The 26,794-nt window shown below is 38.5% G+C and overlaps 4 protein-coding genes across 8 annotated transcripts; 2 read left to right on the forward strand and 2 right to left on the reverse strand.

Moving 5' to 3' along the window:
* Positions 1-149: 149 nt before the first annotated feature.
* On the reverse strand, positions 150-4,861 carry LOC128873680 (translocation protein SEC63 homolog). Of its 3 annotated transcripts, none has more exons than XM_054117403.1 (13): positions 4,551-4,861; positions 4,210-4,419; positions 3,429-3,531; positions 3,236-3,350; positions 3,056-3,161; positions 2,634-2,857; positions 2,388-2,549; positions 2,076-2,304; positions 1,821-1,966; positions 1,577-1,724; positions 985-1,477; positions 597-888; positions 150-506 (listed from the first exon to the last, which is right to left on the reverse strand). In XM_054117403.1, exons 2-13 carry the CDS (start codon positions 4,331-4,333, stop codon positions 366-368), a joined length of 2,283 nt encoding a protein of 760 aa, XP_053973378.1. In that variant the 5' UTR covers positions 4,334-4,419; positions 4,551-4,861; the 3' UTR covers positions 150-365. The 3 variants fall into 3 exon arrangements, with proteins under 3 accessions (XP_053973378.1, XP_053973380.1, XP_053973381.1); XM_054117405.1 differs by having other exon boundaries at positions 4,547-4,861; XM_054117406.1 differs by having other exon boundaries at positions 4,742-4,759.
* Positions 4,862-5,910: 1,049 nt separating this feature from the next.
* Positions 5,911-10,059, forward strand: LOC128873572 (ceramide phosphoethanolamine synthase). Its single transcript, XM_054117222.1, has 7 exons — positions 5,911-6,101; positions 6,203-6,784; positions 7,123-7,453; positions 7,561-7,889; positions 7,969-8,109; positions 8,181-8,335; positions 8,410-10,059. The coding sequence occupies exons 3-7, from the start codon at positions 7,154-7,156 to the stop codon at positions 8,811-8,813; spliced, it is 1,329 nt and encodes a 442-aa protein (XP_053973197.1). The 5' UTR covers positions 5,911-6,101; positions 6,203-6,784; positions 7,123-7,153; the 3' UTR covers positions 8,814-10,059.
* Positions 10,060-10,193: 134 nt separating this feature from the next.
* On the forward strand, positions 10,194-13,588 carry LOC128873571 (SET domain-containing protein SmydA-8-like). The gene is made up of 5 exons (XM_054117221.1): positions 10,194-10,857; positions 11,827-12,251; positions 12,344-12,721; positions 12,829-13,164; positions 13,260-13,588. Exons 2-5 carry the CDS (start codon positions 11,830-11,832, stop codon positions 13,564-13,566), a joined length of 1,443 nt encoding a protein of 480 aa, XP_053973196.1. The 5' UTR covers positions 10,194-10,857; positions 11,827-11,829; the 3' UTR covers positions 13,567-13,588.
* Positions 13,589-14,524: 936 nt separating this feature from the next.
* LOC128873570 (uncharacterized) lies at positions 14,525-23,203 on the reverse strand. Of its 3 annotated transcripts, none has more exons than XM_054117217.1 (9): positions 22,811-23,203; positions 21,817-22,261; positions 20,974-21,618; positions 17,659-17,789; positions 17,159-17,468; positions 16,772-17,015; positions 16,165-16,398; positions 15,272-15,427; positions 14,525-14,906 (listed from the first exon to the last, which is right to left on the reverse strand). In XM_054117217.1, exons 3-9 carry the CDS (start codon positions 21,225-21,227, stop codon positions 14,541-14,543), a joined length of 1,695 nt encoding a protein of 564 aa, XP_053973192.1. In that variant the 5' UTR covers positions 21,228-21,618; positions 21,817-22,261; positions 22,811-23,203; the 3' UTR covers positions 14,525-14,540. The 3 variants fall into 3 exon arrangements, with proteins under 3 accessions (XP_053973192.1, XP_053973193.1, XP_053973195.1); XM_054117218.1 differs by having other exon boundaries at positions 21,817-21,930; positions 22,016-23,203; XM_054117220.1 differs by having other exon boundaries at positions 17,159-17,408; positions 21,817-23,203.
* Between the last annotated feature and the right edge of the window lie 3,591 nt (positions 23,204-26,794).

Genomic DNA, 26,794 nt, shown 5'->3' on the forward strand with positions numbered 1-26,794 from the left:
ATAGTTCTGTTTAAGATTACCATTTAATATTTTGTTAAATTCTAAATATTGAAATCGTTAATAATTACGAAAAAATTCGTGTTTTATATTTTGGTATATTTTATTAAAAAATTGTATACACATCCTAAACTGAGGATTAAACAACAATGTTAAAATAAATATTATGATTTTTATTTACCGTTACTTTCTCTTCGTTGAGAAATCTTTACACACCATACTATTTTGCTAGATTGTCCACATACATCAACGATTATGCAATTCCACGTATAAAAGTTCATTGTACATTAACTTGATAAGTAAAAAAAGAGGAAAAAACGCGAATTTTTTAAATATCTATTTGTCTAATCTCACAAGAGAAATAGATATTACTCATTGTCACTGATATCTTCGTCGGTTGTGAACTCGGAATGTTCATCAGCTGCATCAATGTCTTCTGCAGTTTCGTCGTCAGAAATGTCCCATTGAGGATGTTCTCTAGGTATTTCTGGTGCTTCTTTCACATCCAACTGCAGGAGATTTTTATAATTACGATATGGTAATGTGAATTCCAGAAAATTTAATTTGTTTTGTGAGACGAAATGAATGTCTTTGCATACCTTAATATTTTGAGCCTGATCAAAGCCAAGATAAGAATCACTACGTAAACATACAGTAAATGTATAAACACCTGGCCATCGTGGTGCTGTAAATTTTAACTGAACTTCTTCAAAATGTGCTAATGATGTGACATAAATAGGCGGTGTCAGTAAAGTTTGACTTTTACGATCACAGATGTAAACCCACCAGTATTCCTGTTTAACATCTGGAAATAGTGGACAATGCACTTCGTGTGATAAATTACTTCTTCCCTCGAGAACTTTTTCTCTCTTTGAAATTTTTTGTTGAAACCTATTTATAAAAATGTTGACGAATATTGAAAGTAATAATGTCGGTAATAACAATTAATGTTACAAATAGTAATGCAACACAAAAGCAATATTTTACCTTTCCCATTCTGTATCATCATCATCATCATCGATAGTTACATCCTTTTTATCATGACTGTCATCGTCGTCGCTTCTATCACTGTCAACATCGCTATCGCTAACATCTGACGATTTATCTTTGGAAGACTCTTTCTCTACTTTATCTTCTTTTTTCTTTGAATTAGGAGTATTTGTTTGTTGAGCATTATTATTGCCAGACTGGGACTGTGTCTGTGCATTTTTTATAGAAGTAGATTTTTTACTAGTGCCTTTTTTATGGGATTTTTTCTGACCTTTCCTCTGTCTAAGCCATGCTGGCTTCTTAACAGATTGTGTTTGCTCCTCTGACACTTCATCGGTAGGTTCGGCACCTACTTTACTGTCATCGATCATTACTTGTTCCTTGACAGTATCGTCTCCAAATAAATGTTTCATATCCTTGCGAGTTAACGATACTGTTACGGTCACAATAGCACCAGCAGTATAAACCGTTGGATTTTCGTCGTCAATTACTGCATTAGCAAAATTGGTAGTCATGTTTAGATCGAACAATTTTTTATATGTTAATATAGAGAGAATTTATGTTGGACTAAATATTAAACATATTTTACCTTCGGATCGTACTTTAAATTCTATGTATGGCATACTTCCAAGAACTTTCATAACATCTTCATAGTGGCTATCTGATAAATTTCTAAGGATCAGTCTTCTTTCTTCTCCTTTCAATTGTGCAAATTGTTGAAGACTTTTGATTTGATGCTAATAATAAAATCTAATTACTACAACAGCTTCTAAATACAACATAATTAAATATGATATAGAATGTTTACATATAAAATTATATTCTCATCATACCTTTTTTGCTAAGAAACATTTTAAATTATCTTCGGTTATATGTGGTAATTGTAAAAGAGGATTTTTAAATTCCCAAAAACCTTGTACTATCATTGGACATAGTTTCATACAATTTTCCACCGTTTTTATACTTGGTAAACGTGAAACTGAATGAAAAAAACATTAAAATCTATATTGATTATACCATATTTAGTGTATAAAAGCATTTTATACAAACAGAAGAAAATTCATAGTTTGTAAAGCATACTCATTTACCTCTTTTAGCATAAGCTAATAAAATCACTCGATTAACAGTAGTTACCATTCCTTGAATTAAATATGGACACTTTTTCACTATGTACTGCCTATCTTTGTCTAATGTTTCTGGATTTAATGGTATACGAAACAAATGTGCATGAAGTAAAGCCCTAGCTTTAATTGAATATGAGTTACACAATGGACCTTCCTTATTTTTTGCTCCTAGCTGAGGTAACTGTTTGATGAGCTGAAAGTAACAAAGTGTACAAACTGTACAAAATTTGTATGAAACAATTAAAATTCACTAAAATGTCGTAAACTATATCTTACCCAATAAACTTCCTCGCTATCTGTATGCCTTTCAACTATTTCTGCATTTTGTTTTTTATAAAATTCAAAAGAAGCAGCTAAAATCATGATGACTCTTTTCAGGGACATTGAAGATGTTTTAATAAAGAAGACAGAATACATTTCAGAAGTTGCTAATAGAACCTAAGAACAAATGATAAAATAATTCAATCTGTTTTTTTTTTCAATGAATGTTAAGTCGTCTTTTAAAATTAGTTGTGTATTTACTTGATCACCGGTGTAACGAATACTCTTATACCACCACATTCCAACAACTGTTGGTAAAGCAAACATGAATACCAAGGAATATAATCCCAAAACCCATACAGAATTTTCTTTTTCAACGATCCAGGATGGTAAGGCTATACCAAAGCTCATTGCTCGTGGACCATCTGGATTTCCATATTTCTCCCAATTTTTGCGTGCTTCATCGTCCGTTAATGCTTGATAAGCTATTAATATGGAGGAGAATATTATTACTTTTTAATAGCAACCAAAGATATTAATATCTACAGTTGATATTATTTTTATAATGGCATTATTACAAATTAGAGATATATATTTAAATTGTTATATAACTAACTGCTAGTATAAAAGCGCATATCTGTTAGTGATTTATATATTCTACAATATTCTATCTTAATTCGAACCTTTGGTTAGTTTCATAAATGCTTTTTCATTTCCAGTCTCTTTATCTGGATGGAGAATCAAAGACAGTTTACGATAAGCTTTTTTAATGTCACTCTGTGATGAACCCTATAAATAATCATAATATTATCAATACATGTGTCTCTGTATAAATGAAATACTTCTGTATCTAATACACTTACAGCAGATACTCCAAGTATTTCAAATGGATCAAAATTGGCCATTTCATAATCAAATTGTGATACTTTATATGCCAGAAAAATAAGGATTACCCATCCAAGGATAATAAGGAATTTTCTATAATGATATAGTAATATTAAAAGAAAGCTTTATAATTTATATATAAAAGCAGCAACACACTAAACATTATCTTACGTGAATAATGCTTTGGTTTCTTTCCAAGGTTCGTTAAGTTGCAGGATAATCTTTTTCTTTTTACATCCATCGCACTGACACTCTTTTGCCTCTTGATCAGGATCTAATTACAGATAACAATCATGTCCAAGGTTAATTTCTTTATGTGTATTTTATGTAACGCTTTATTAAAGTATAAACTTGTTATAAAATTTCTATTGATTTAAAAGAGATTGACCAATTTTTTAAATCGTCATGACTTGAAATTATTTAAACAAGAACTTCAACGTATAGAATCTTTTAGAATTTTTCGTTTATTTGGAGTAAAATCATTTTTATAGTGCATTGTATAGTGTTGCAAACTTAATCAAATAATTTTTTACATCAATTGTTAAAACGTACTGCTAACAGGTGTAAATTAGAGGGGAGTCAAAGTTGTTCGTAAAACATTGTACATATGTATTAGTCGCATATATTTTTTAAATATATAAATGAATACCAAATGAAAAGTTCGTACGTCTATGAGCATCGAATATTTCGATAACGTTTTCTTTGTGTACGAATATTTCAAATACTGTTCGTTCTTATCGAGATTATTAGTAAATTACTAACGGGATATTCACAATTAAGAGATGATTAGTCTTCTGTCACAACATTATGGAGCGGGTTTGCATATTGGCAGAAGGAAGCATAAAACAAGTCGAAATTCTTCAAATTGGGGGGAAATATTAAGAATTACGGAACTTGATGGCAATGTCATTTAATTTCTATGTTAAACCAAATAGAATAATAAAAATCTAACCTTGCTTCGGGCAACGTGGCCAAAGGTAATACGTTCCAGGTATCAAGAGAAGCGCCAGAAACGATAGCAAAAAATAGAAAAATGTCCCGCCACTTTCGTCATATTGAAATTTTTGGCCACTCATAGCTCATTAAGTAATAATATTTAAGTATATCGCTTAAGTACATTCATTACTAAACACCACTTTGAATTCACGGTTCACGGTACCATCTGATATACAGTACAGTTAGAGAGTTGTCAAGACTGCCAACTCAGCACAAGAATGCCTAAGGCCGATCGCACACGGCGCAACCGATTTGAAATTAGTGTTGCAAACCGTTTGCGCTCTTTGTTTTACCTACTGAAAAATTGGATCCACGGTCGCTTGCAACTAGTTTCAGAGTGGTTTGAAACTGGTTCGGTTGCACCGTGTGCGATCGGCCTAACAGTTCAGGTTGGTTCAGGTCTGATGTGCAATTGCCGTTGTCGGTGTAATGGTCTGTCTACGCGTTAAGAGAAAATTGAGGAGCACGTTAAGAATCGAAATAATTACGTCCGTTGACAAATGATATGACGTCCGCACCGTGCAGTCACAGACTACTTTCCTGCACCTATGCGATGCTATGATACGCCATAGCATGATAATACGACAGTTTATACTGTAATTCCTCCTCTGCGCTCTAACCGGCAGCGACGTCACTAACGCCAACGTCATACCAATCTGTGATGACAGATCGAGGACGTGGATGTGACTCAAAGAAAATTTCCCTCTCCCACATGCGCATACCAATTCAAACTCATTACGAACAACGTGTTCATGAGAGCTCAGCCCCTTCGGACAAGTTCGAGAAGCTGAGAAAGAAGACGAATAAGTCTTTCCTTCTCACTCTCGACGCACTTGGGACCCAAATTGCTGATAAATGAAATACAATCGTGGTTGACAGTCTGGGGTACATCTACTATGAATATAATTATTTTATGATTACAATTTTCTGGCTACAAGAGTAAATACAGGTCAGGGAGTATTGTAATTCATTTATTGTAATTGATTTTACTTGGACCTCTTTGTTAAGAGTGAGAAGGAAAGAATCAAAATTCTCTTCTCTCTCGATTTCTCGAAGTGTTGAACTCACGCTTCGTGCGTGTGCTTTGAAGTGAATGTAATGGGTGCATCCAAGAGGCTACCGCTCATTAAGCTGCACTGTGAGCGAGTGGAGCTTACAAATTTTTCGCTCCTAAACATAGCGACCGCTCCCTGATAGTAGCCAATGACTGAACTGTACTAAAACTGGTATTAATACTAGTGGCTCCATTCGTGGTAAAATGTCCAAGCTTATAGTGAAAATAGTTTCCACTGTTGCTATTAGGTGGCGAAACTTACTAAAGGGTCGATAATTATTGCTGCATTAAAATTTTATGCTTTATGTAATAGCAGGTCAATGTTTAAATAATATATTATAGTAATATATTGTAGTGTTACGAAGCAAAGAATCGTATCAAATATGCATTTATGAAAAATAAAGTATAATTGATTGAAACATATCGACGGCGCCATCTTATAGAAATGGCGGGAACTATTTTCACTACAAACTTGAACGTTTTCCCACCGATGGCGCCACTAATTTTAATCAACTGGCCATCTAGCGGCAACAGTAGGAATTACATTCATTACAAGCTTGGGCGTTTTCCCACCGATAGCGCCACTGTAAAACGACTCTTATTATAGTTCAGTGATTGGTTGCTATCAGGGAGCGATCGCTATGACTGAAATTGAAAAATTTGTAAGCTAACCCGTTCACAGAGCATTGGTCTTTCTGGATACATCTGAAATGCGACTTTGTAAACAAATCCTTAGTCGAGGTTGAAATCGATCGAGATATCGAGACTGCAGATACAAATGTCGCAAAGAAAGAGTAATTGTTACTGATTATAGTCCGTTATCTTTATACGTTTCAGGATGAGCACTCATCCGAAATCAATAACAAAGAAAAATTGTTTGGCACTGTTGTTATAGGAAAATTTTATGCACAAATGCATAATGAAGTTCAGGCACGACATACATCCGAGGCAGTACGGAAGTGAAATGTCACTACGTGTATACATAGTCGAAAATTAATGTATTAAAAGCGAGAAATAGTATTTGACGTCTAACGTTATATATATATTTGTGGAAAATGAAGTTACAATCAACGCGATTCATCTTTTCCGACGTTTCCTTTTAAGATGATTTTCATTTATGTTGTATACGTTTGTATCCGATGCAGAATTTCCTTTCTTTCCGTCGATCGAACCAATTTATTAGTATTTATCGTTAATTGATATGACTAAGAATTAATGTTGCGTTAAGTAATTACGAAATGTGTCAAGATCTGCGTTTGTTTCCTCGAATTGACGAAGTAATTAGGCGATGAATGTGTTCAAATGTGCTCGTGACATTTTGATGATTTTGTCTGGATTGATTTGTTTACGAATACTGCCAATGTATGGTTTTGTTTAACGATAATACGATATTGATTACACGCATACATTATGTATACTAAACGCACTAAAAAATTGTGATATCTACCTTTGATAATCCACGTGTTAAATTTTTAAGGTAGGTAAATAATGTTCTGTAATTAGGTTAGACGTGTAAAATGTAACAGATACAAAGAATAATTTATCGGTGAAAACGATACCATTTTCGATTAAGACAATATATATAGATTTAACGTATTATACTAGTGTGTTTTTATTTTCCTTATTATTATTACTGTCAATGCCTAAAAACATAATTGATACCACACAATAGTGTTCCGAGCATTTTTAAATAATGTTTATACACTACTAGTGAGATCATTCTTTATGTTTTTTAATGTGTATATATTATAAATTTTGTATGTAATGCAATTATCATTTGAATATTAAATAGATTGCTCGTGTTTTGTTATATAGGATTTGTATAACTTTGTAATAAAAATAAACAATGCCTGCTAAAAATATTGCTGATTGGACTCAAAGCGATGTGTCACATTGGCTTATTGAGACAGGACATCAAAAATTCATTGATTTATTTCTTGAACATGAAATCGATGGAAAGGTACTGCTGACTCTAAAAGAGGATGATTTAAAGTCTAAAGGCATGAATATAAAGAAAATTGGGGATCTAAAAAGATTATATATTAGTATAAAACAGGTACAAAGAGATAACATGGCAGTATTATTTGAGTTGGGATACGTTGATTTATTTCCTACATCAAATTTTTATAACCATCATAAAAACGAAGTAAGTGAACACTTTCTGATTAAAATGATTAAACTCAAAAATTATATATTTGTTAAGTACATTTTAATTAAAGTTATATGATAATATTAGTGTATATTTCTTTACAGATGCCTAGTACTGGTTTAAATACCGAAGGTTCTATAGAACATGAATTTTATTCTGCATCGGTATCAGAAGATGGTCATGCATCCCATTTGCCACCCGAAATTTGGAAAACTTTTATTAGTTTAGCATATTTATTTATCGTTACGTGGATTACTGCCTTTGTGATGGTCATTGTTCATGATAGAGTGCCTGACATGAAAAAATATCCACCATTACCTGACATATTTTTAGATAACGTGCCACATATTCCCTGGGCTTTCGACATGTGCGAAGTCACAGGAACCATACTGTTTGCAATATGGCTCATTGTACTAATTTTTCACAAATACAGGTAAAGTATATTATAGTATTTCTTTGACTTTCAACTACACTGTACTAAAAATGTGTGTAAATGTTTATATGCTTTGCAGATTTATCTTATTACGAAGATTTTTTGCTTTATCTGGTACAGTCTTCCTCTTAAGATGCGTTACAATGCTTATTACTTCCTTGTCAGTACCGGGCGCACATTTACAGTGTCAACCACGAACAGTACCTGAAGATTGGACAAGGTATAAACATCGTGCTATCGACCGAAATAATTATTAAAAATAAGAAATCTATTATCATTTCTGTTTAATAGCGCTGCATATGTCGAGCTATACAATAAGATTGCCATGGCTTATGTTATATGGCGCGGAGCTGGTATGTCTATTCAAGGTGTTAGAACCTGCGGCGATTATATGTTTAGCGGCCATACTGTTGCACTCACTATGTTAAATTTTTTCATTACCGAATGTAAGCATTATTATATTTTGAAAAAGACTTTTACGGCAAGTTGAAATGATAGTTAATAACTTTCTTATTTGCAGATACTCCAACACCGCTGTATTTTTTACATACATTTACTTGGATGCTCAATATGTTTGGTATATTTTTCATCTTAGCAGCACACGAGCATTATTCCATTGACGTTTTTGTAGCATTTTACATAACTTCTCGACTATTTCTATATTATCATACATTAGCGAATAACCAGGCATTAATGCAACGCGATTCGAATAGAACAAGAATTTGGTTCCCGTTATTTAGTTTCTTTGAATCTTCCGTTGATGGTATCGTTCCAAACGAATACGAGTCGCCATCTTTGATCGTTTATAATCTAGTATGTACAGGTAAAGACATTTGGCATTTGGTAAGATCTTCAATTTGTTTTCGTAAATCGTGGCGTAGTGTCAATGGTACTGTTAAAAGTAACACAAAGAAAGAACGCTAACCAATTTTACCGATTCTATCGGTTTGTATTTATTTGATAATAGGATCGAAAATATTAATTTTATTTTATAATTCGCTTCACACGTGAAATAAAAAGGAAGAAAGTGAAAAGAAATTAACTCTAAGTATTTATTTTTCTAAGTTACGTGATAGTTAATACAGTGACCTGGTTGTTATTAGAATAAATTTATATGGTTCGCCTAGATTTTTGTACCGTTTATCAAATGATCATTCGTAACATAATAGTTCAATTGAACTACATCTCAGTCTTTCGAAGTAAGTTTTAACCGATAATATGTTACGTTACTGCGGTATTTAATTAATATGATTTGTCACAAGTTCAGTTTCTTTTTTCGTTCAATTAACATTATATATTTATCTTAAAATAATTTTATATTTTTGGTTATATTAATTATGAGAATATTCTTTCTGCCCGAATACGTAAAGTGTTACACGAAATTCGCTGTAAGATGTTGAAAACCTTAAGTTTTTTAAATAACAAAGATTTAATGTTAAATAAGTGTGATGATTTTAACTAGAGATAGCGATTTTTGCATCTGCCGCGGTGTTGTAGTAATATATTTTTGTTGGTTAAATGGGTACAATTCTAGAAATATATTTAAAGTGTTGCGCTCTGGATTAAAGTTAAAGGTTAATAAACGTCGCGATGATGGATTTTTTAGATGGACTTGAAGAATGAAGATGCATTAATAAAAAAAAAATCCATATATCATTTTATTCTATAACTTTTGATATGGGTCTTGACGAGATAGAAGAATGGTCTAGTGCGATATGATGTAGAAATATACATAGCTTTTCCACCTTTAATTCGTATATATTTTTTACTAAAGCGAAGTGCGAACTAAAGGATTCGATTCTCGAATCTATTTAAACAGCCATTATTCAGGTCTGATCCTTGTCGTTCGTTTCTACTTGCCCGACAAAACCTGCGCGAAGTAGTGAAGGATGCGTATGCACAGACGAAAAATCTAGTGACTACGTGACGGTCATGATCAGACTATCCATTGAATACGCTCAGATTGTATGTGTATGTAAATGCGTATGTATATATGTATTATCGTATATGTAATTCACGTACATTAATAGTCCAGTTTTTCGTGCGATTTAAACAGAATAGAAGGTAAACATTTAACTTTCTTCTAAGAATGAATAATCAATAAGAGGCTACATGTGAAGCGATTCATGATATTTATATTTCTTATAAATAATATTCTGGTTAGAGTTTATTATTGTCTTGGAGACTCTCAATATTATATCATTGTAATATACATGTTGATCATTATTAAAAAAGAAATAATTATTAGATGAACAGTATCGTCGTTAAAGAAGCAATTATTATTGTACGTATTAATTATGACTATTTTATATTAGGTTAACGAGATTGCTCTTCGATATTTTTTTACTTTAAATATTTTTCCTAATTTCTTCACGAATAGGCGCACATTCGTTAAATTTAAATCCTACGATATAGTTCATCACGCATATCCGTTAGATCGATTTTTTTTTGTAAATACAATTGTCGTATTATCGTTAGAGTTAGCGTAAAAGGGTGCTGAGTTTTGTCGTAGATAAAAAAACATCGGGACAAATAACTTCCATAATGTATATTCTTGTAAAGATAATTAATCTCCAACGTGAGCGATTATTGTCTATCGTAACATGCACAACTATCAATTTCAATCGATCAACATTCTGTGGACGTTAAGTACGCTAATGGACAATAAATTGTTTATAACAATTACCTCCGATAAATCTGTGCTTCTTACGGCGTGGGTCTCCCATAGTTTTATTTGTCAAAAATAGGAACGTCTATAATTAAACTGCCGGCGTGTAGACTGCCGTGGTTTCAGAACCCCGTAATGCCAGTACCAGAAGTCTACTCGCTAGCACTACACTGTTATTTCATTTACCGATATTTTCTTCTCATTCGGAAAATGGAGTGTTAATAAAAGAATTTCTCGCAAACCGATGCGTTGTTTCATTTTATTGTTTTCCTAATCAGTTTTGCATTATTTTTCTCTCAGGTGAGTATAATTAATTTTCTTTTTAATCCTCGACTGATAATTAAATTTCTTTCCATCACATTAGGGGAGCTAATTGCGTTTATGTTACATTTTTAAATTAATTTTTATTTCAATATTTTATTTTAATTTATTTTTAATTCTCGACTAAGAAGGTATCTTAAAAGCTCGATTTATAAATACATATATTCCCATATGCAGTTTCGCCTACAGCTTCTTCATATCTCGAGTTGTTACCGATCATCCCTGACTTATGAGTCTAGTGCAACAATAAAGTTTAACGTTGAAGTGAACATAATTTTCACGTATGTAATACCTCAAGTATTGTCTGCCCGAGTTCTATTGTTACTTTATCAGAAGAAATAATATAAATGTAAAAAAAGCTCTAGTCTCCCTATAGCTCGGGTACCTCGGGGTTGCTAAACCCGTACTGTAGCTACAATAACATATATAGCTATAGCCCCTGAGGGTTCTTCCTTTGTCAACACTAATTTCTTAAAGATCGAGGATGTCTTTAGAAGACTTCTCCCAATAAAAAAAATTAATTAAAGCTTCAGTTTGATCGTGATACTTAGAATGAATACGAAGGACCTCGGTAGATGACATCGACCCTGACTTTGACTTTAAGCCGACGACTGATTTGCAACAGAACGCTGTAATGTAACTGCTCGGCACGAATTGTACGGTTCGGCACCAGCGTTACATTACGAGGTCGTTTTTGGAATCACGAATGCTCGCTTCCAACTCTCGGCTGAATTCTCTCTCGATGCTTCCTACTCAGTTCAGTGAAAAGTAGACGATCAAAGAGGTTCGTGAAAAAACCGACAGACCAGTGGAGCACGATCGAGCGCTAACCGAGCGCAAGAGTCCGTCCAGACTAAGCGAATGCTCGCGTTACATTACAATGTTCTGTTGCAAATCAGTCGCCGGCTTTAGAGATCACAGCGATTGAATGTCCAGTCGTCTGTTCAGACTATGGAATTAGAAACTACCTGTCCAATTTGCGGAGACTCCACGAATGCAACCCTCAAGTGCAGCGGCTGCAAGCTGCAAGTTTACTGCAGCAAGGATCATCAGCGACGAGACTGGCCAAGGCACAAGTCAGTCTGTCACGCGTGGGAGATCCACGAGAACCCTGAACTAGGACGCCATTTACTGGCGTCGAGGGATCTGAACCCTGGCGATGTAATCCTCTCAGAATCGCCGCTGGTTTGGGGCCCGTCTCTGCACACGGATCAAAGGGTTTGCGTGGGTTGTGGTAAACAATGCATGTCCAGCAGCGCGAGGTGCACGATATGCCTTTGGCCTGCTTGCCAGATGCACTGTCCCAGTCTTACTGACAAGAATAGACACGGTTTGGAGTGTTCGTTATTGGTGAAAGCCAGGATCGTTCCCAGGTTTGTGAAATCGTATGGATGATGCTGGATAACAACGGGCCAGTTTTATTATTAATTCTGTTTATATACGAAACGTACCATACTTCTCGTAGGTGTGACGTTCTTCTGGTGATACGTATGTTAATACTCTGGCGGAAGAAGTCCAAGACTTGGACAGCTATAGAAAAATTATTGAGCCACGAGGATTCTCGAGGACCTGGAACAACCGCATATGCCGAGGCTCAGGACGTGGTTCGGCACGTTAAACGTTTTCTACCGGATAGTCCCGATGGGAATAGCATAGTGGAGAAAATTTGCGGCTTGATAGACGTTAACGCATTGGAAACAGTACCACCTGAAGGCTCGGTGGCGATCTACGAAACGGCGTGCCTCTTGGAGCACTCTTGTCTGGCCAACACGAAACACACTTTTGCATTTGATGATAAGGGAAGACCTCGTATTACCGTGAAGGCGTTATGCTTCATAAAAAAGTACGTCGTCTCTATGTTAAATCTTCCTCAGCCAACTGTTCAGGGATTGCTTTCATTATACCATAAATATCGAATTGTAAAGTAGCTTATCTCATCACCTGTTTCAGGGGTGACCATCTTAGCACGATGTACACGCACGCCCTGTGGGCAACAATGACCCGAAGAGCTCATCTTCGAGAGACAAAATACTTTTCTTGCCACTGCGTACGATGCTCCGACCCAACGGAATTGGGCACACACCTGGGCACTTTAATATGCCCTCAAGACAACGGTCTCATTTTACCCAAGGATCCATTGGACTTCGAGTCGGATTGGGGTTGCAATTCGTGTCCAGGTGTACTCACAGCCTCGGAGGTGATGCAGTTCACTGGGAAATTGGAGGAGGACGTCGACGAAGTTATGATCCAAGCAAAGAAAAACGCGATGCTCGATCTTCTTCATCGGTAAAATAATTTTTCTCCATTTCTAACGAAGCAACCTTGTGGAAATTATTATCTATCCGTGGTCAACTGTAATGTTTATTTATTTAACGATTTAGACTTTCAGCACTGTTGCATCCAGGCCACCAGCAGTGCATCACCGTCAGTCACTCGTTGATTCAGATGCTGCCCGCGAATGATCCGAAGAAACCTGAATTGTGTAAACGTATCATAGAAACTACTAAATTATTGGACCCGTACGGAGCAAGATTGGCTTTGTACACGGCTGTTGCCTTGCGAGAATTGTCCACTTGTCCCGGAGAAGATGAAAAAAGGCTTCTTTCCGATGCAGCATCGTTGCTGCAATTCGAACCGCCTAACTCACCCGGTGAAAAGCTCAAGGACTTGATACAGACCGAGCTGTAGTGTCATCAACAATGGAATGCTGACAATGGAATTTGTACTCTTAGAATTATCTATATTTCATAGACTGTATTATATTACATTTACAAAAGGTATTTATGTTAAAAAAAATTAATCTCAATTTACGAACTTACATTACACAGGTATATAACATAACACAGGATTAAAATGACAGACTTTTTTGTATAAATGAACGGCGATAAAACTGAACATTCATTCGTGACCACGCAGTAGGCATAGTCGTGACTATCGGCACCGCGGTGTATGGTTTCATTCGTTGTTCGTTTTCACGTGTCACGTTCCACGTTTCACTTAAACAGTAGGTATGTTATTAAACTTACGATGTATTTACAGTATGATCGTGTAATTAGTACCTACGTGATTTCTTTTACTTCGCTTAGTTCGAATAGAAGAGAAGAATCTTTTCTCGAGGAAAGACAAAGATATTGATATTTTTTTTACAATCAAGACAATAAGAAGAACTCAAACTAGAAAAGAAATGCATATTTCCAGGTGAATCATTTTCGATCACGGATCGTTTGTAGATCTAGACTAGATTTAGCCTCGAAACGGAATAGCAGATTATCGAAATAAAAACGTGTTCGTTTATAGCAAAGAGGATATTAAAAATCAATTCATTTATTTCGGATATTAGTTTATCGAATTAATCGTTAAGTTAAATATTCAATTGGTGTATTTAGCGTTCAACGATGATGGACCACGAACGAACGTGTATTTAGACTCTCGAACAATTTATATGAAACTGAACCTAAAAAATAAATAAAGAGTGAGGATAACCACGCGACAATTACAGTGTCGTCGCTGTAACCTAGATCTTCCGTAGAGGGAAATAATCGTTGGAAACTAAAACAAACGACAAATATAGAGATACAGGATCGAACCAGTCCAGGTGCTCGAAAAATGTTCGTTCTTAACAATTATCATTGGTTGTTTTCATTTTGCTTGGCTTTTCGGAGTCAAGGTGAACAGGAACGTCGAGTGCGTACACCTAATAACGGATAGGACAAAGATTGTCCCTTCGTTTGCGCCGTGATTTGCAAAACGTAAGCCTTTCCTGGCTGCAACCGCTTAAGGGTGAACGGTAGCGCTCGATCCTTCGGTGGACTCTGTTTTTCTTCGCAAACTTCGAAGGTGTAGTCCGAACGTCGTCGACGATGAAGGTTACATTGGTCTGGGATCGTTATTCTGGCCAACGACGAGGCGCTTTTTAACTCTTGCACCAGAATACAATACTTGGCCGTGCCAGCTGATTCTATCCCTATTGTCACTTCGTGGCAGGTTCTTAGGGATCTGTATTCGCGCGGCGCACTTCTGGATGGTATCTAAACAGGATATCACACTTGGTCTGACTTCTTCCGGGATAAAAATGACAGATTCTTGCTCAGGTGAACATTAAAACGACGACGATACTCGGGGTATCTTTTATAGATTTATAGTTGGTCGACGTTGAATAATTACGAACTTTAAACTGTTCTTGTTTTAAGAAAAAGAAAGATCTGTGATTATTTTATAATTAGGTGGAAAAGTATGTTCCATAAACCGCTTTGGAAAATGAATTGCAAGATTTTATCACATAAGCAGCTCATGGATTCACCAAGACAATATCGAATCGAGAAACAAAATTTGCGTACCAAGAAGATATTTCTACGCTTTCGAATCGAAAGATAATTAATTCGTATTAACACACCTGTGGAAATATCGCAGAGGATTCCTGGGTAGCTAATACCTTTATGGCGAACACTCGTGCTAGCTCCTGAGGCGTGGCGGATATCCGTAACGTGTACGTCTTTCCTGAAGTTAAAGGTGGCACCCTTAATGACGCATATCCTACTACTTCCTTTTCCTACAAACGTAGATTATTTATAATATCGATACCGACAACGGAAACCTTTCATTTCACACGAAACCGTACCTAATCATGAAACATAATATCTGTCCAATGTAATTGTCTTTCACGAAGCTACGGATAAATACGAATAATTAGAACTATGTGCTGCATGTGAAGTCAAATAATTCATCATAAATGTGAAATTGAGCTGTAAAAACTATCGAAATTAATCGTATCACGTTCTTCCTGTATGTACATACATGGTAATTGAGATGATATAAATTAAAAATTTTTTTTTTTTTTTAGACATGAATTATTAGCTACAGTGAAATTTCGGAATAATGATGCAAGTACTCAGTACCAATATATAATTACGTTTACATAGAGCTTCCTATGCAGAAACAGGCAAACAATTAGAAAAACTAGATAAATCTTTCAGGTACATAACACATAGGGTACAAATAAAAATATAACTATTCATTTGAATAAAATTTTGCCTGCACCCGTTCCTATGTACAGAGAGTAACTTTAATATTCTATCAAAATTAGAACCTGATTAGATCCTGTTTTCTTTAAGATTTATTTCATAAGAAACATTACGAATAAAACACGCGTCCTTGTACTTTTGTTAATCAGACTCAATGGTTCAACATCGAATATCACCTCAATTACGAATATTAAAGTTAATCACCGTACGTAGAGATCGTTGGAGAGCCTATGGCACGAACACGCATCGAAAGATGTTTTATTACCCGTAAAATTCCCGGGCCGCTTAATTTGGCTTTGACGATTCCACCACCGCACGGAAGAATATGAAAGGTGCTCGAGATGTTCTCTGGAGGACGGTAGCGGAAATTAACGAATCCATCAGTTTTGCGCAAACTGGCCGTGGTGTAACGTCCATTGGGCAACATCAACTCTGGAGTTTTTCGGAACTTCATCGTGTCCGTGGCTACTCGATTCGAGACGTTGTTTCGAGTGTTCACCTGGAACAAAGTAAAAACAGTTCTACAGTTGTGGCTCTACGTTCGACTAGGCTGTTGATGGACTGCGGATGTTTGTGCACTCATGGCAAGTCGAAACATCGGAATATGTGTGAGAATGTGTACAAATGCAAGAATATCGGGTTGTCTGAAAAGTCCATGTTGATTTTTGATGAGCGGTACAATCTGAATATATCGAAATGGTTGAAAACAAATAACATGTATACATCCCTTAAAAGGTGGAAAGGTTGTGGAAGAAAATTATAATCTTTTTCTGTAGCTGTGAAAATATGAATTTGCATGAACATTCGCAGCCTAGTCATTGGTTTTCATCCCCCTGGATGAAAGATATTCGACGATCCCTTCGATTACTAACCACGTATAACGTGAAATTGTACGTAGTGTCGTACTTCATCCTGTGCAGCGTCAGTTTCGTTTGACGTACGCAGTGGAGTCCCTCGGGAATGCCGCGGTGTAGCTGCTCCTTGGACGATGAACTCCTTTTCATTGGATGGGGATGAACGTGGAGAACATTCTGCGCCGCGCAAAGGGTCAAGGGGTGAGGCTGGGACCCCGATGTGACAGCCAAACAGTAGCGCGAGAGGTGGGGGTCGATGGCGCTGTAAAAATAAAACGGATCCACCACGAATTCCTAGCGTCCATCGAGAGCTGGCTTCTCAGATATGGTATATCGATCGATAACTCAAACTTTGTCGTTAATAAACGATATAACCATGAAAGTACCACGACGGTACAATGGTACCTTTTGTTCCAGGACACCGTGAGTCGCCGTTTACTTCTCCTCTGCTGAAACTTCAACGGACGACGACGATTCTTCGTGTCGTTAAGGTGCCATTCCGTGACGTGATCCAAGTCGTTGGACGTCGCGTACAAAAGCACCGTACCGGGTGTCAATTTTTGTAAATTGTCATCGGGGGGGTCCAATGCTTGAATTTCGAACCAATAAAGGCCAGCGCGTGTCTTGGGTATCGTGAAATTCTGATCCTCCGCGCCTTGGTACGTGAAAAGGGGCGAGCCTGGCTTCAAAGACTTCACTGGCCATCGTGTTTGCGCTGTTGCATTAGCGCAAACACGTTCAATTATCATTTAAAAATCATTCAATTCAAAATCGTTCACAATAATCCTGACAATAGCGACAATAACAGATGGTTATTGAAGCAGAGAATTAATTAATATCGTTAAATTGATTTGCTTCCCAAAGCAAGTATTTTAAGGAATGACGATTCTATTTGTTTCTCTTACATTTCGTGCCCTCGGTTTCTTCGGTGTTCTCTGGTGGTTCTACGTAACTGACAGTCCATGATATCGGTCCGCTACAGGGGCTGACGAGCAACGTCAATGAAGGCCCTTCGCGTGGACTCAGATAGTAGAACCTGCAATAATTTCACCTGCATCCAGTATGACATTGATGCTCGATGTGTATTAGCGTAATCAGATACAACGTGATGGTTCGCCATTACATTTACACTGTACCCCTTCCATAACTATAATTTCGTTAATAATAAACTTTGAATACCTGCAACTTCCTTTACACCCAAGAGAGGAGATCAAAATAGAACATTAAGTCTGTAATATTTATTACGTCTCTAATATTTTTAAATATTTTTAAATATTTTTAATCGACTATGATTGAACAAAATTTTTGGTTCCATCCCTTCGTATGACACGAACGGGTTAAAATCACGAAATCGACCAACACACACGCGGATGGGAGTGACTATACAGACGCATAGCGACGTTTATATTTAGTTATAATGTGCGATCATGCCCGTGCAAAAGTCCCCCTTTAAAGATCGCATCGTTTAAATTTACGCCTCGGTATAGCGGTCGTTACCTATCTCGCTCACTTTCGGCCACCTTCGCTCTCTCTTATTCACCCCCTTGCCGCTCCCAGCCATCCCCTAGGACGTCGTCGCGTCTCATCCCGTTAGCGTCGTACGAGAGAGCGTCGGGACGCCGCACGTGCTTTTCGCTCACGGACTGGCACTGAAACGGCTATTGTAAAATTAGCGTCTACACACAATGCCGGCGTCGCGGCGTCTGGGGTCGCGCAGCCACGACCCCCGTCGTCTAATTTTGGCGGTCGGCTTGTCCCGCGGTAAACTCGAATTGATTCTGTCATTCGGCTCGCGAGACCGTTTCCCGAGTTTCGTGGAAACGCGACGCCGATAGGACGGCGTATGGCGCGCGGCGTCGCGACGTCCTTCCCGGTTAATAGAGTTCATGGACAACGGTGGCTATCGGACGTTCATCACCTTCGAAATAGTACTGTCTTTGGTTTTACTTTCATGGGAGCGATAACTGTTTGGGTTGGTGGACATTAATGGTTTGATTTACATTTGGAAGAAATGTAGGTTGAGGTGGGACCTCGATTATTGCAGGAAATTGGGGTGGAATTTATGCGATTGTCAAGGCTCCTGTCGTAATTAAGAATTCTAAAAAAGGAAGAGTATATTTCTACTGGTTCTTCAAAGCTTAGGTACTTGTTGCTTAGGCGCTTTGGTTTTGTATGAAAGGGGATATAATGAACAGTGAACGCTCGATTATTCCAAAGAGTTTGGGTTCTTCAAAGTACACCGACTGCGATTCTATTTTTTTTTTTTTTTTTAATCATTTGATTTGTAACAAAACAAACAATCTTTTAGCTTCATAGGAATTAACGTGTTACAGTTGGATGGTGTTTTTTTTGTAAGCTTTGGCATTTCTCGGTATGATACCGAAAAGTAAGCTCGAGCTTTGTTTATTTAAAAAGACGAGAACAGCCGATGTTTTTCAACTTTGATACGAAGCACACGTTTAACGTTATTAATCGAATTTCGAATGAGAGAAGCAAATAAAAATAAAATAGGTCTTTAATTTGTGATGTTAACAATTTTCATAAATTTGTAACCATTTTTAATTAATGTAACGTTGCTTGGAGAGATCGAAAGGATTTAATTTCCTATATTTGTAGACTAATTTGAATTTGCGAAAGTACTCGTTCATATGTCTAGGGTTTGAATGTACATATAAAGTTCAAGTTTAACACGTGGTTCGGTATCTAAATGTTTACTGAAAATGTGCAATTTGACTCGTACACGAGTTTCGTGGAAGCCATCTGATAGTAAAACTTTATGACGCGTAGCGTCGCGACGCATCGGGCCATTAAGTGTCGTGGACCCATTACGACAAAGTTAAGAGTTTAACGACAACATCGGTGCAAGAAATTTGTTGTTTAAGTGTTTTCTATATTCTCGTTATACCGCCCCTTAATTGCTAACAATGAAACAAGCTCAATTGTTGCACTAGTATCATTTAAGTAAAACCATCGTACATGCAAATATAGCACAATATTACTTCGCCAAATAATTTAGGCAAATTGAATTGGTTTATCTTAACAATAAATTATTTACATTCTTTGTCATTTTGAAACTTTGAGAGAAACTTTGTCAAGAAAACTTTTAAATCATTTCAAAAAAGTGTAATCAGTCAGTTTTGCAAACAAAAAAGTTCAATGCTATTGTAACTTGTTTAAATTAAACTAGTGCTTGTGTTTTAGATGGCGAAGTTTTGATTTCTATTATCAATTTGAATTACTTCGTTTCAGTTTTGTACCACGACAATAATATTTGAAATTATATATCGTACTGTTATTATACCGTCGTAACGATCGAAGATATGATATTAACAACCGTTACGAAAATAGGTGTGCTTCCGAAGAAAAACGTGCAGGAAATTCTTTGTTCGGCATCGCATGAAATGCGCAGAGAGGATTATATCATTCGCCAGTAAAGTAAGCCGAATTGTGTTTGTAAAATCCGCGCCATGGTTGCTGAAACGTGGCACGGGGCGCATGACGTTTCTGTATAAACGTTCGGAGCTCCATGGACTCTGGTACACGTGCATGGTAAACAAGCTGTGTAGCACAAACGAAATTCGCATGAATTGTTTCTATAGTTCGGCGAAAAGTGAATGCACCTTTCTTACGTTTCGGTTAATTTTAGATCAAAACCCGAGCATTTTAAACATTTTGGCGAAGAAATTATTCTAAACACGCATTTCACTATTGTTCCAGATAACCACTCATATTGCAATATAAATTATGTTAAGGAGAAGACATAAACTTAACGCGAATAATTACAATTAGAATATGAGATTAAATTAATTAAATCTGGAGGTAGATTTAGACCAATTGAGACCTGAAGTTCTGAAGACTATTGTTCCAATATTTAAATTAATATGTGAAACATAACTCTAAGTATTATAAAAAAATGTAATCACTCACATTCTAGTAAAGTCATTACACCGTCGCTACAGAATCTGTACCATGAACTTATACGTAGGATGATATAATATTTAATAGTACAGTTCAAAGAGTTGGCGAGACCCACAATTTCAACCGTGCTTCAGTACTTTTTCTTCAAAGATAAGGATGTGTTTTATCCAAAAGGTGTACTGTGAGGGTTTTAGCGAGTAAGAAGTTCACCCTCGAAAGGATATACACGGTGAACAACCCCTATTACGCTACCGAATCGAGCCCCTACGATAAACTCTGGAAAAAGGCTGGCTAGTACTCACTGAGATACATTTCCTGGTCGCAGGTTGGCTGGTATCTGGTACTCGGGGTGCAGCACCCCTGTTCTGTTGAACTCCTGCGCCCTGGTCGGTTTCTCAGCGCCGAAGGGCCTGGGGCTACCGATCGTCCTGTATCCCTGCTGCTGCGACAACTGTTGCTGCGATAGCCTCTCGCAGAAAGAGCAACCGGTGCCACTGCGCGCGTACACCGACACAAACGCGACAATGAAACCGACATGGAGCCCGTGATGGAGCATGACAGGAAGTCTGAAGCACAAGTGACAGAAAGGGACTACGCGAGCGAAGGGACGACGTTGTGACGCCGCGACGTCTGTCGTCCAGTGGCGAATGGGTTCGACTGTGTGCCGAACGGTAGACGTTGCCAGTCAGCGAGCGAGGCTACCGCTTGGGAAACCACGCTGAGACGAAACGAAATAACCCCTCTACGCTCCCTACCGAAGCGGCTTCGTGTTTGCCCCATCTTCTGGAAGGAACCCTCACTCCTCTCCTCGCCTTCTACCTCCTTTCCCTTGGCTCTCAACCCTGCCTCGTTCCCCACGACCGATCAAAACCGAACGTCTACCTATTTCCTATGTTTTGCCGTGGATGTGCCACCGCGCCGCCCACGTGCCCGTCCCACGACTGACCCTGAATACAGGGAATTTTTGGAGAACCGCTGACATGAACTCGCTTCTGCGTAAAATTGTCAATCATTTATGACTCTAGTTTGCGTAGAAATACTTGTCATTTTGTTACATTGTGACATCCTTCTTTCGAGTCCTCGACTTAATCTACATGAATCCATCTCTACAATGGATCTATATATAGGTAGATAGCCTTACGTACGTGATTCGCGAGGGGGTGTTTCGGTGTTTGAAAGGATGAATGAGTTTCTCTCAATGGTTATGAGAGTTCCTCGTAAATCCAATAGTAAAGCGTGCTCTCACTCATGCCGTTTCCCTAAAAGAATGCAATTTACATGTTCTAAAGAAAAAAAAAGTGAGAAAAAAATGTGCGATAAACACGACGTATCAAGAACGTGTACGTTTACGTAACATCACGGCGATATTGTCCGATGCGTTGCAGAAGCGTAGCAACAATTTGCGCGGACGGAGACATAGGGAGGGTTCGGCAACTTTGCAGCAGACATATTCCAAAAATATTCTGCAATGTTGTGTGCCAGGGTCACGTCGTGCACGTGTGGAGGCTGTTCACCACAGACGGTTGAGTAATCGGCAGGATGGCAATCAGACTAGTCGACATTCTTTCTTTGATGCTCGAATGTTGAATTCTGAAAACTCTCGAAATATTAGAGTGCCATCCTGGAATCGAGGACCATCAAGGGGGGTTGAAAAGTATCTAAGGGTCGGGAAGCTTGGAGTACTTTGCGTAGAAGTTGTTCTCTTCGTATGACTTAATCTAAATTATTATTTCGATAATAAAAAGTGATACGAAAGCACTCGTGTCTAGAGAAAAAATTCTCTTTCATCCTTTCCAAAAATTCCCACTTACGACCAATTGCAATCAATCCAAACTCGTAGTACAAACTACTAGACAGTTAGCAGTGAATGGGTGACCCGACTCCAAGTTACAAAAAAACATGAGAGCCTGAAAAGTGTGACACGAGCGATTCTCCCACTCTGTACCAAATATGCATATTCCTGGGAGGGAAGAGGCATAGAAAAATCCAAGCAATTAGCCGCCTGGCCGTTCAGTCACCGTCGCACGGACGAAGAATCTCGTCCTCGAAGGGGCGACGAAAAAGAGAAGCAAACGTTGCGCTACCTACGTCGAGATAATCCCCGTAGCATAGATAAGAAAGAGCTAATTATTAACCCACGGTGAGAGCGGCGGGTATCGGGCTGCATAAGGTAAAACAAGGCGGATGGACGGTTGTAGAGCGGCATCAAACGGGACCTTCCTGTTTCGCCGGGGCGCGAGGAAAGAAGGAGCCGATATGGCGCGAAGATCGTGCAGAAAGGGAAGTTATATACGGTACGTTTCGCTGTATCTTGGACCAACCATGGGACGATGATGACAGCAGGTCTGGCGGGTGGCAGGCCAATAAATCATGGTCTGCAGTGTGGGAACCTCTTGCCTATATGCTCTTCTCTGCGTGTATGGGGGTACGCCATCGGTAAAACCTTTACTCCCGTGAGTCGATCGCAGGGTGACCGTACTTCGTCCGTGCATATAACTCTTTCTCTTTCTTCCTCGGCACCGGGATACGTTCTCGTCGATTCCACGCTCCTCGTGTGCATGCCTCCTCGTGTGCATGCCTCCTCGTGCAACGCGCGCGTCCACCCAACACCAACGTGACGCGACATGCCGATGTGCCTGAACGTTGCATATCGCGTACCCGTGTGTATCCCTATGAATGCATCGTGTTACGTTGTTACCATGAAGGGCACGTATGCGTACCGGTGTAATCAGTAACGGTGCGCCCCTAGATCGAGATCCTCGACTTTTTTTCGGTATCCTTGTTTCGTATCACCGATACACTCGCCCCTGAACCACGATCCGTATCGTGGAAAATAATGAAATTCTGAAACTGGACGTCGCAAATTTGTATCTTCAGGACGAAGATACAAATTACAAAATACGTTTTGAGATATCGATGTTGTAAATATGTACTATATAAAATAAAAAGATTTTCATAATTCACCATTATGGATCATTGTGAATTTCGAGTCATTCGAAGAACTTGAGATATCGTGATGACCATTTGAAAGAATATATGTATATATATAGCCGTAAAAGAACGGCGTCTTTACTTGCCACTTGCACCATTCAAATTCGTGGCTCGCTGCAGCTAACCCTTCTTCGATCTTGCATTTTCTAATTTTGCTCAATGGTATTCGGCACGAAGAAGCTGCCAATCGATGCACTCGCTCATCGAGTTATTCCTGAAATGCGGAACCGTCTTCGTTACATAACAGCGTAACGTAATTCATAAAAGTGACCACGAATTTCGGGAGGATCGTGTTCGCAATAGGCATGCCCCGAGAAAAGGAACTAAGAAAAAAACTTGTACGGACAAGCAAAACGATACAAGGGGTAAAGACGTCCGTGGTAGGGCTTCCTCGAGGTATCCATGTTTGGCGAGTTATCGTTTCGACCGGTGTTTTTATCGTTACAGTTTCCCGTTTCTCCTTTCTTTTCATTCTTGTATCTTTTCGACCTTTTCGTACCTTTAGTCACCGTTATCATCGAAACTGGTCATCCAGTTGGCGCCATTTGTCTTGCAATTAACATCAAGGTACTCATATTATGTAAATCATCGTTTTAATCGATGTTTTTATCGTCATACAGTTTCCTAGTTCCTTTTTATTTTGTGCTTGTATTTTTCCAACCTTCTTGAACCTTGCTGATCGTTGTCATCGAACCTGGTCATCCAATTGGCACCATTTGTCTTCTAATCAGCATCCAGGTATCCACGTTTGCCCAGTTATCATTTCAACAACTATTTTCATTGTTACAGAGCTTCACCAGTTTCCTTTTACATTGTCTCTATATGTTTCCAACCTTGTGGAACTTTCTTTAGGGATTCGAGTCACCCTTATCATCGGACCGTGCCATTTGTCTCGCAATCAGCAACGGTGAACGAATACAGCTCGTTCGCGCGTGCATCGCGACCGTTTGTGTCCATAGCCCATATACAGAGATATATTGTTGCGAAACGAGTTAACATAACGAAACCGGATCTTCCGCTGACCATGACGTGGTCAGGTCTTCGGTATACGTCGGTGAATGGTGCAGGCAACATGTACTGTTTGATGCCTCATCAGCCACGCCGGCTCATTGGGTCGTACGTCAAGAGAAATTGATGCTATAATGTTACCTCGCTGCTCCGATCCGAACCGAAGGTTCGAAAATGCTGATGTGCTCAAACGCGAGAGGACGTTAACTGACCATAACGATTTTGGCGAAACGGTATCATTTTTCATAGTCCCTTTGCACTACTCCTTTATTCCTTTCAACTATGTATTTCGTCGTCGGTACTTTCGTAAATGGTATCGAGAGAGAACGAGTTGGCTACTCCGTTTAAAAAATTAAAGTTGATCTCGATAACTTGTGTGAAAAAAGTAGGTAGCAAAAAATCGACTCATTTGTCACGTGTCATACTCGACACCATACAATTTCTGCAGGAAAGTATTTTATATGCAGTGATTTATTCAGCCGTTATTCGAGAGCTGTAGTTAGGCGCTTCATCCAATGCAGAACCATGCTACCACCAAGACGGTGGAACGCAAACTTGCAACATATTTATGGGTAAATGCTGTTTGAGGCATTTCGGACAATTACTTTTAGGTAAACTCCCGCGCGTAAAGTGCTCATGCACTGGCCCGGAAAAAAATACAACGTGGACCTCTTTAATTTCGGTCTCAAGCATATGGACCCATTAACTTTTTTCAATCACTTGTATATTTCAGAGCTTAATTGCCTTCCACTTTTTTTTTTTTTACCACGGACAGGTTCTCGGTAATAAAGTGGTCGATGGTGCCGCGATCGCTTTTGATATTGGCTCCAATATTTCAATTCTTATCCCGATCTCTGTTGCAATAAATAATGGCCCCACTTTGAAAAAGTTGAACCGCGGTTGATGGTTACTTTTTTTAGCCCGCAAGGCGCTGAAGGACCGATGATCTACAACAGCAACATTGCCGAGGCTCGTGAGGCGCTGAAGGACCGATGATCTACAACAGCAACATTGCCGAGGCTCGTGCCACGAATTAGCGAATATTTTACGGTAGCTAATTTCGCACCATCGAAATTTGTGTAGCTTGACACACTCTCCTTGTTACATCCATCTAAAAGAAGTCGGTTAAGAGTCTAAAAAGTGGACGGCTGGAGCTTTGTCGACAATGTTGATAAACTTCGAAGCGTGTTGGAGCAGATTGGCGCCGCTTCGATTGGCGTCGACCTCGATCTTCCTCGATCTACCTCGATCTTCCTCCATTGTGTTGACGGACCTGCGTCGGTACATCGTCCAAGAAGTCTCGAAATTGCTTCTCGCGTTGTGCTTTGTTTGTGAAGACGAAGATAGGAGAAGAGGGAGCAGAGCGAAACACGACCAAGCCTGTTCTCATTTCAAAAAGTCAAAGGCCCCCTCCCCCCACCACGTGGGTCAGAAAATTGTGAAACTCGAGACTCGGGGCTCGTAAAATGAAAACTAGGGAGACCTGGCACCGTTGTTGCTAATGTTTAGCCGTGACATTTTTGCGTTCACTGGACACGTTTCTCTAATCTCGAATCTCTCTTTAGGAAGAAACTGAATTTCTGCTGTACATAAACATCCTGTAAAGGGAAAATACCGCATTAACTTGAACTCGCATTAACTTGAATAGAATTAATCGTGAAACAAGACTTAGCATTAGCAGAGATTCAATTGTCTGAAACGTCCTCGAAGTAAGATTTCTCAGAGGCAATCAAAATTTCTGTTAGTCCCGCGAGGAGGTTAATCAGCCCAAGGAAATTCGATCGTAGATAGATATTTGTCGATCAGTGAACACTTTTGCAGTAAACTGGCCGTAATAGAGAGCCCCGGCGGTCAGCCGCAACTTATTGGAACAAATGACGTTAGTTGTAGTCGAGGAGGGGCTCGAAAAGACTTACACCACAAGCTTTGTTTTTACGTGTCTCGGTTCACCCAGGTTGATCCTTTTCTGGCCGAGCCACGGCAGAGCCTCGAATGTCAGGCTCTGATGATCCAGCTGAGTATCGAGTTTACACGTAACTCGCTCGAATGCCGTCTCTCCTGCACCATCGTTTTCCCTTTTCGTCGCTCCTGTTACAGTTTGCGTCGGCGAAGACCTATTCTGCG

The sequence above is a fragment of the Hylaeus volcanicus genome, chromosome 3 (genome assembly GCF_026283585.1).
Source record: "Hylaeus volcanicus isolate JK05 chromosome 3, UHH_iyHylVolc1.0_haploid, whole genome shotgun sequence".
Classification (NCBI taxonomy): domain Eukaryota; kingdom Metazoa; phylum Arthropoda; class Insecta; order Hymenoptera; family Colletidae; genus Hylaeus; species Hylaeus volcanicus.